General features: G+C 43.1%; 1 protein-coding gene across 3 annotated transcripts in view; it reads right to left on the bottom strand.

The window, feature by feature from the left end:
- Nucleotides 1-2,282: 2,282 nt before the first annotated feature.
- Nucleotides 2,283-9,077, bottom strand: part of NPHS1 (NPHS1 adhesion molecule, nephrin) — a 42,503-nt gene continuing 35,708 nt past the window's right edge. For all 3 annotated transcript variants that reach the window (XM_039325776.1, XM_039325775.1, XM_039325777.1), the window contains 7 exons: nt 7,049-7,105; nt 6,269-6,391; nt 6,062-6,086; nt 5,362-5,452; nt 3,391-3,451; nt 3,160-3,302; nt 2,283-2,629 (listed from right to left, as the gene is read on the bottom strand). In XM_039325776.1, the coding sequence (XP_039181710.1) occupies nt 2,501-2,629; nt 3,160-3,302; nt 3,391-3,451; nt 5,362-5,452; nt 6,062-6,086; nt 6,269-6,391; nt 7,049-7,105 (629 nt within the window). In that variant the 3' untranslated portion in view covers nt 2,283-2,500. The remainder of the gene's footprint in view (nt 2,630-3,159; nt 3,303-3,390; nt 3,452-5,361; nt 5,453-6,061; nt 6,087-6,268; nt 6,392-7,048; nt 7,106-9,077) is intronic.

The following is a 9,077-nucleotide window of genomic DNA, read 5'->3' as shown; positions in this document are numbered from 1 at the left end:
GACTTCAACTCCCAGAATTCCTCAGCCAGGCACGCTGGCTGAGGAATTCTGGGAGTTGAAGTCCACAAGTCGTAAAAGGGCCAAGTTTGTAGACCCCTGGCTTAAGGCAAAACCAACAATGCAATTCTATATACGAGTACTCGAAGGGGGGGGGGAATCCCCATTGTGTTCAACTGGCCTTACCCCTGAATAGTAGATGTAAGATAGAATCTATTTTAGACTAACCCCATTGAATCCTGTCAACAACGGACCCCTAAGAGGGGTTTCGTGGGGTTTCTTAAGAATTACTCAAACATGTCACCCTCTAAATGACTACTGCGAAAAGTCTTTTCACCACATCGGTGTTTGCAGAATGTGCTACCAAATGCATTTCATTCAAAATGAAATTGGGATTCAGTCCAGAGTCATGTAACGTGGAGAATCCAAGGAAGCATTATTTGGTGAGCAGGTTTGGGACTTCTAATAGAAAGTCTTGGCAAGCCCAGCAAATTGAAATTCCCAGGATTTCTCCCAGGATGGGGATATCATCGTTATTAAGTTGGTGTTAATGACAAGTTAGCCTTTTAAGGCAAAAAATTCCTCTTAGAGAGGAAAGTGCTGGCCCTGCTATTAATTATGCCTCAAATTAGCCAGAGGCGAGCAAAGGCAGTTTGCACTACCATCCTTGGTAAAGAGCATCCTAAGGCAGGGGTCCCCAACCTTGGCAACTTTAAGACCTGTGGACTTCAGCCATGCTGGCTGGGGAATTCTGGGAGTTGAAGTCCACAGGTCTTAAAGTTGCCACGGTTGGGGACCCCTGTCCTAAGGTCTCTCAAGGAAGATGGGTGTGTTCAGAACTGCCAGGATATCTTTCCATGTTATTTTTTATTGTGATTATGATTTAGGCTTTGGCCTGCATTGCACCCTCTCACAGCATCTGTGTCCAGACAGCTGTAGCCAGATCTCTGGCTTGCTTTAAAACCCTACATGGGCCAAAGAAGCAGTCTTGAGCTCTTCTCCGAGACTACGTTAACTTCCTTCCATTTCGGAAAGCTGTACCTCCACAAAGTGGGAGAACCATTCCCCTTTTTCCTTTGTACCCTTCTCCAAGCCCCAGCTCCCTTCCTGTTCTCCAAGTATCTGGTAGGAATTACAAGTATGTCCTCGACTTATCATCATTCACTTAGCGACCATTTAAGGTTACAACGGCACTGAAGAAGCATCTGAATTTTGATCACAGGATCATGGGGATGCTGCAGAGGTCGTAACTATGAAAACGTTGTAACTTGGCCGTTGTAACTTGGAACGGTCACTAAACGAACTGCTATAAGTCAACAACTACCTGTGTTTGGAAACATACAATGCTTGGTTAGTTTTTACCTAGGGTTAGTTCTTTATACCTAAAATGTACCGTAGAAACCCGGCTCAATGCAAACCCACAATGTGGGTCCATTTAGTAGCCAGCTTAAGTCTGCTGTGTGACCATCATCCACAAACGCAAATGAGACCAGGGATTTTCACCCATAGGCCTCCGACAGAGGGGGAGGGCAAGGGATGAAATGCTGTTGTATTGCCAACTCTGCCCTTAGAGGGGATCCCACGAGGCAGGTTTCAAGATGCCTGCTTCATCATTTTAACCATGGTTAGGAACAGATGAGTCAATGCTTTCCCCCTGGTCTGTTTGGGGTCTGCTATGCTCACATGCATCCCTCTGCGTTCGACATGATGAAACCTTGCAAGGATAGATGACCAGAGGAAAGATGGAGCAGGCTTTACAACAGAGCATATACTATTGGAGCAGAAGTGTAATAAACCTTTTTTTTTAACACTCTTCATGTGACTCTGGTTCCTGGTATCCTTTCCATCCCCAGTGAGCCATGTGTGGTCTGCCTTCGGCTTATTTATATTTTATGGATTTCTTGCATTTTGAACCTAGCTTTTTAGCCAAAAGACACTCCCAAGCAGCTGAGTGGTAGAAAACTCCTTGCTCGGAGGTTTAGCTACAAAAGACAACACACACAAGCGAAGCAAGAGGAAGGTTGGGGAGGGTTGGGGAGTGGAGGGGGGGACCGCAAGCCTAGGTAGCAATTCTTAAAGTTACGTTTTTATTAAACCCAACTGAGATTAAAACAGTTCAATTAGCCAGGCAAAATAACAGCTGGGGAGAGCCGAAGGCATCGGATTCCGATAGGGAAAAAGGAGAATGCTTACTCTTGGCTGTTTTGCCAAACATTCCACACTTGATTTGTAAGGATCCGACCACTGGGTCAGCAGTCAAAACAAAGCTGTCACATTATCCTTTGTAGGTTGAGTACACCATTTTTTTTATTTTTTGCACCCTCAGCAATTGTGTGTTGCTAATCCAGGCTTACTTATATTGTGTGAGCCCATCCAAAGACTGCACACCTGGATTTGGTTTCTCCACAATGTTATGGAATATAGCATAAAATGAAGTTGCTGAGAGTTACCAGGAGACAACACAATCTTAGATGGTGGGTCAGAGAAATACAAAGCAGGTTACTTAGACTAGTTCCCCTTGTTGCTCAAAAGGCAGCTCTGTATCCAGGGGCAGATAGTTTGCCACAGAGTCATAGATCTGTGCTGTCTTTGTGGAGGCAGCTGGCCATCTTCCAATCCCTTGGTAGACATGCTAAACACAAGGAATAAGATCTGGTAAGACTTCATGTCATTTTTAAAGTATTAAGATAGAGCAGGGGTCTTCAAACTTGGCCCTTTTATGACTTGTGGACTTCAACTCCCAGAATTCCTCAGCCAGGCATGCTGGCTGAGGAATTCTGGGAGTTGACGTCCACAAGTCATAAAAGGGTCAAGTCTGAAGACCTCTGAGATAGAGAATGGGATGGGATGGGATGGAATAAATAGAATAGAACAACAGAACAGAACAGAATAGTTGGAAGGGACCTTGGAGGTCTTCTAGTCCAACTTCCTGCTCAGGCAGGAAACCTTATACCATTTCAGACAGACTGGTTGTCCAGTCTCTTCTTAAAAACTTCCAGTGTTGGAGCATTCACAATTTCTGGAGGCAGGTTGTTCCACTGATTAAATACTTCCATTAAAGTATCCATCAACAAAACTTCCTTGATAAAGCAACCTACTGTACTTTTGATCGGCAACACCACAGGACTGTCTGAGAAATCACCTCCCTCTCCAGCTACTCACTGCATATTCATTGATCCATGGTTCATAGTTGGCATTCCATTCATCATAGAGTGGTCCCATTTCCTCCAATCTCCTAGGACCTCCTACCTCCTCATATTCATGGAGTTCTTGAGAGCCAATCCAAGGAAGTGAGATGTTGGGATCTGCAAAGAAAACCAACGTTCTCCTTCAGGCCACAGGAATTAGGACTGCAACGGAGAGGAGGGGGGAAATATATCAGCTCCTACATACCTGTAACACTAGTATCTGTGGTGGCTGTGGAGAGAGTGGCTGATTTCTTGGTAGAACTACCCTGGAGAGAGAGCCAACCAACTATGTCAGGAGCAAGGAAAACAAATTTGGTCTTGAAGACCATTCAAAAACTACCCCAGTCCAGAATGTGGCAATATGAGCAGTAATGGAGAAGTGTCCCTATGCCTATGTAATATCGTATATGATCTACACTGATTACCAGTCAGCTTCTGGATGCAATTTAATACACTAGTTATTATTTATAAAGTCTTATATAGCACCGGGATTAGCTTTTTGAGGACCAGTCATCTCTTTTAGTACTAGCATACTGCATGCATTCTGACAGTTTGTTCTGGATCCTGTTGATTAAGCAGTATTATCTAAGGACCCAGGAGGTGAGCCTTCTCCATCACTGCTTCTACTCTTTGGAACAGCATTCCCTCCCAGGGACATTTACAACCCCCATCTTTAAGCAATCTTTTAAAAACATTTTTCCCCAGGCCTTGCATGGGCCTCCTATTCATGGTATCCATCCATCCATCCATCCATCGTGTGTACATCTAAGTCTGCCCACCATCTCTTCCAGGAGAGTTTAATTACAATTTCCAGCCCTTCACCTTCTGCTGGAGAAGCTTTTTTTTTTCTAACATGGATTGACAAATAAAATCCTTTCAAATAGGCTGATTCCCTCAAAATGTCAGGATTATGCTTTCTGTTTTTGAAAAAGGACTTCTCATTAGGCCAAACCCTCATACCCTTTTCTGTTAATAAGAAACAGAAGCAGAGCTGCATAAAGTTTTCCAGACAGAGGCAGAAAGATTCTCTAAAGTGCTCCTGGGGACTTCCCTATACTTTCCCCAAGTTTCCTTGCTCCCTAGCAACCTCCAATCCCACCCACTCTCCAAAACTGTAACAATACATTCTTAAGTTGCATTATGATGGAGTCTAAGTGAGTCAGTTTGACTAATCTTCTCCAGCTGACATAATTTCTCTCTATTGCTGAAATTGGATTGACTGATACTGTAGAGAACGGTGGGTCTCTCTGAGATGGACTGAATCCAGAGGCACTGCAAAATGTACCCTTATTTCCAAAGGATGCAATCTTGACATTGAATGGAGGAAGCAGTGAGTGAAACCAGCTGCTTTGACTTAAGTTTCCTTGGGAGGAAACAGCAAGTTTCAAAAAACTTTGGGGAATAAAAAAAGAGAGAGGGATTTTTTTTCTCTCTCTACCAAGTACGTTTTATGCTTCCACGACCACCATCCCACACACTACAGGTAGTTCTCAACTTAGGACCACACTTGGGACCAAAATTTACATTGCTAAGCAAGGCTGAATGAATCGTGCCCAATTTTACAATTTTTTTTGCTACCTTGTTAAGCAAATCACTGCAGTTATTAAGTGAATCACCTAGTCATTAAGCAAATCAGGCTTCCTCCATTGATCTTGCTTGTTGGAAGCTGGCTGAGAAGGTTGCAAATGGCGATCGTGCCAGATGCCTAGCATCCAAATTTTGATCGTATGACCAGATGGATGCTGTGTTGGTTGTAAGTGCAAGGACTGATCATAAGTCCCTTTTTTCAGTGCTGTGGTAATTTCAAATGATCACTAAACAAATAGTTGTACATTGAGGACTATCTGTATCCAATTCCTGTGCATTCTGAAAATAGTATTACATTCTCTGCTGCTTAATATACAAACCAGTTATTCCTCTAACTCAGGGGTAGGCAACCTTGGCTCTTTTATGACTCGAGGACTTCAACTCCCAGAATTCCTGAGGCAGCCATGCTGAGGGGAAAGGGAGAGGTTTCCAAGCTGAGCCATGCTGACTCAGGAATTCTGGGAGTTGAAGTCCATGAGTCCTAAAAGAGCCAAGGTTGCCTACCTCTGTGCCTATCTCCTTGCTTGGCAACCATTGTGTCACTCAGATGTTGCACCCACAGTCCCCATGACCAGATAGATGCACTTACCTCTGAACTGCACCCCTCCAGCTGTGCTGGTTGCCCACCAACTTTCAGCCATTTGCTCACCGTGTAGCTGTTCCCAAATCTCACTTTCCCCCTGCAATTAACCGCCACACTGGGTTATAGTACAGTGATGAATTTACCAAGTGTTTACCAAGTGTTTCTCAGTGACCAAGGAAATTGCCCCCATCTCTCCCTGACTGACAATGTCAGCTTCTCAAATTATTCAACTCCGTCAAAATGTTAGACCAGTGGTTCTCAACCTTTTTAATGCCGTGACCCCAACCGGTCATAAGTCAAGGACTACTCAACCGGTTGTAAGTCGAGGACTACTCAACTGGTGCAGCACCATTTGCAGAATGGGACTTTTGGCAGGCTCAGTAGGGCAGAGACAGCCTGGACAATTCCTATTGGCTTTGGAAAGCCAATAGAATTAGACTCTATTCAAGAGAGTCTATTCTATTGGCTTTCAAAAGCCAATAGAAGAAAAGGGAGTAGCACAGCTAAGGAAAAGGGGAAAAAATGGCGGACTGCGTTGTTTGGCGACCCCTGTGAAATGGTCATTCGACCCCAAATGGGGTCCCAACCCACAGGTTGAGAACCACTGCGTTAGATGCATCAATACGAAAAAGAAAGAGAAAAGAAAGCATGCCCAAGTTATAAACTTTACCACACGGGTCTTGCCCTCTCGCCCAGTTAGGCTCACCTGGTTGGTCTTTCAATCCCATCTCCTGTTAGGAGAAAAACAAGCAAAATAAATTATATCGAACAGAAGAGACAAAAGGATTTCTTTATCTATGTAGAATGATCGCTTTTATGGTGAGACAGTTATGGCAAGACAGAAAAAGCAGAGCAGTGTATTGGAATTTCCCCCCGACCAGTGACCCATTTATAAGTTACGATCTATGCTTACCTTTGGGATCCAGAGCTCTCTTTCTGAAGATTAAGCAGCCAAGCAAAAACAAGTTGGAAACCAGCAGAAACCCTCCTAGACCACCGAGGAGCACAACAAGGGGAAGTGGCAACATGGAGCTTTCTAGGGGAAGAAAGATTTAAAAAGTGAAACTCGATAAAATGAACTTTCTCCCCCTTATCATTTTTGCCACAAATCAGAAAAGAACCCAGTATCAGCTCCTTATTGTCATAGAATTGCAATGTGTCACCATGGGAAGAGACCTTGGAGATCATCTAATCCAGGGGTAGGCAACCTTGGCTCTTTTATGACTCGTGGACTTCAACTCCCAGAATTCCTGAGCCAGCGTGGCTCAGCATGGAAACCTCTCCCTTTCCCCTCAGCATGGCTGGCTCAGGAATTCTGGGAGTTGAAGTCCACGAGTCATAAAAGAGCTAAGGTTGCCTACCCCTGATCTAGTCCAACTTCCTGCTCCCAGGGCAAGATTCCACTTGTGTAGAGCCTGTACACAAATTTTACAAATTTAAACCTCAGTTCCTCATTATATCACTCACAAATATTGTGGGCATCCATAAGTAATGTCCCCAGCTGATCAGATGGAGTAGCATGGACAGCTTGGGCCTTTATTTATTTTTTTGACAATATAAAACCAAGTATTCACAGCATTGAAAGAAGCATCAATGGCTCCTAAGTCTCCCTAATACAAATAGTGGCTAGCTTAACCAAGGTACCATGGCCATATTTATCATAACAAAGCAGGGTTTAACTAGGATAGATCACCTGGTTCAGATGAGAAGGGAATCTCCGGCTCCTTCTCAACTGGTGTTTCTATTCTCTCTGGAAAGAAATATGGAAAATTACAACAGCATATTATTCCAATTCTAACAGCAACAGATAGCAGACAAGTTGCCTGATAAAGGGATCGGGCTAAAAGTGCCGTTTTTCTTGGTGCATTTTTTTTTTTTTTTAGTTTTGCTTCCCTTTTTTTACTTCCTTATAAGAAGGCTCAGAAAGCATAAGCAGAATCCTGTGCCTTTAGGGGAAATGAACAGAAAGTGCCAGGAACGTTCACCAATTACTTGAACAATGTGGATTTTTTTTTTCCATGAAATTTTCAGTATTGTGAAAACATGCATAACCATCTCCTCAGTGTGACTGTGTGGTGCTCCCTCCTGCTTTTCCCTACAGGAATAACCCCAAGAAGTAAGTTGAGCCAAGAAGAGTGATTGGCCCACGGATCATGACTGAGTGTAAAACTAGAGCTACGTTTCCCCACTCCTAATCCAGATTTCACCTTGACACCACATGGGATCTTGGTTTTTTTAAATTAATTTATTTATATCCCACTTTTATTTATTTTTTTATAAACTCAAGGCAGCGAACGTATCTGTTTTTTTGTTTGTAACCCACAACACATAATCCTCCTATTTTTCCCAAAACAACAATCCTATGAGGTGAAATGAACTGAGATTGAAAGAGAGGGACTTGCCCAGCTGGCTTTCATGGTTAAGATGGGACTAGAACTCACCGTCTCCTGCTTTCTAACTTGGATCCTTAACCGCTAGATCAAACTGGCTCTTTCTTTCTCCTATTTTCCCCACAACAACCACCCTGTGAGGAAAATTGGGCTGAGAGGGACAAACGGGTTCCAAGTCATCCAGGGAGCTTATGTGGGATAAGAATGGACTAGAAACTGGGCCTCTCTATTGCCAGTTCAACAACACTTCCCTCATTCCACCTCAGTGGTCGTGTTTAATCCAGATGTGATTCCACTGATGGTTTTTCTACTTGATTGATTCTACTCTTCACGTATTCCTTCCTTCTTCTAAAAATATGAGTAGTATATTTACTTGCCTCTATCTTTATTATTTTTACAACCAGCCCATCAGTTATGTTAAACTAAGAGACTAGCTAGCTCAAAATCACTTTTGGAGTTTAGGAACTGTGGTGGCGCAGTGGTTAGAATGCAGTATTGCAAGCAAACTCTACCCACAGCCAGGAGTTCAATCCTCACCAGCTCAAGATTTAGCCAGCTTTCCAAGGTTGGTACACTGAGGACCCAGATTACTGGAAGTAATATATTGACATTTTACAGCACTCAGTGTTGTAAAGCCCTATGTAGCAGTATACAAGTCTAAGTACTATCACTATTTTGTGAAAATCAGGGCTGACAGAACTTGAATGCCCAGACAACAAGACACAGGAACAGTTTTTTATCCTCATGCCATCACTCTGCTGAACATCTAATTCTCAGAAGTTCTAATGTGAATGACTATCAACCCATAGAGTGTGGCTGTAGTATTATTATTTATTCCTTGTATTATTTTCTTTACTTCTCTCTTTTATGGGTATTACTTTTTTCTCTGTTCTCTTGCAAGTACACCGAGTGCTTCTTTACTGGAGGCAAATTCCTTGTGTGTCTAAATGACACTAGATCAAATAAAGTATTCAATCCAATTCAACTTCAGAACTGGATCTCTATAGTCCATGTCCAGCACTATGTCTACTCTACAATTACTGCCTTTTTGCTCCTTAAAATACAGCTATGCCCTCATTCTCCTCTGCTGCGCCCTGCTCTTGTTCCTGTAACGGTATGTGTGGATGACCTTGGAAGTCAGGAAGATCATCTACAGACTACACATCATGCAAAAGATGTCGAAACCTGTGGGAGGAGGGAGGATGTGGGAAGCATTTCAAAAGGGACCATCCCTCGTTTTTCAGATTTGCAAGATTCTGTCAATATAACCTTGCAATCAAGATAGAACTAATATTCATTGTTGTGCTTCTTCTCTGGATTACCTTGAAATCC

Source organism: Crotalus tigris, unplaced genomic scaffold, assembly GCF_016545835.1.
Source record: "Crotalus tigris isolate CLP2741 ecotype Arizona unplaced genomic scaffold, ASM1654583v1 scf7180000024338.4412243, whole genome shotgun sequence".
Taxonomy (NCBI): Eukaryota; Metazoa; Chordata; class Lepidosauria; order Squamata; family Viperidae; genus Crotalus; species Crotalus tigris.
Note: the sequence above shows the minus strand (reverse complement) of the source record. Positions and strands in the feature narration are given on the sequence as shown.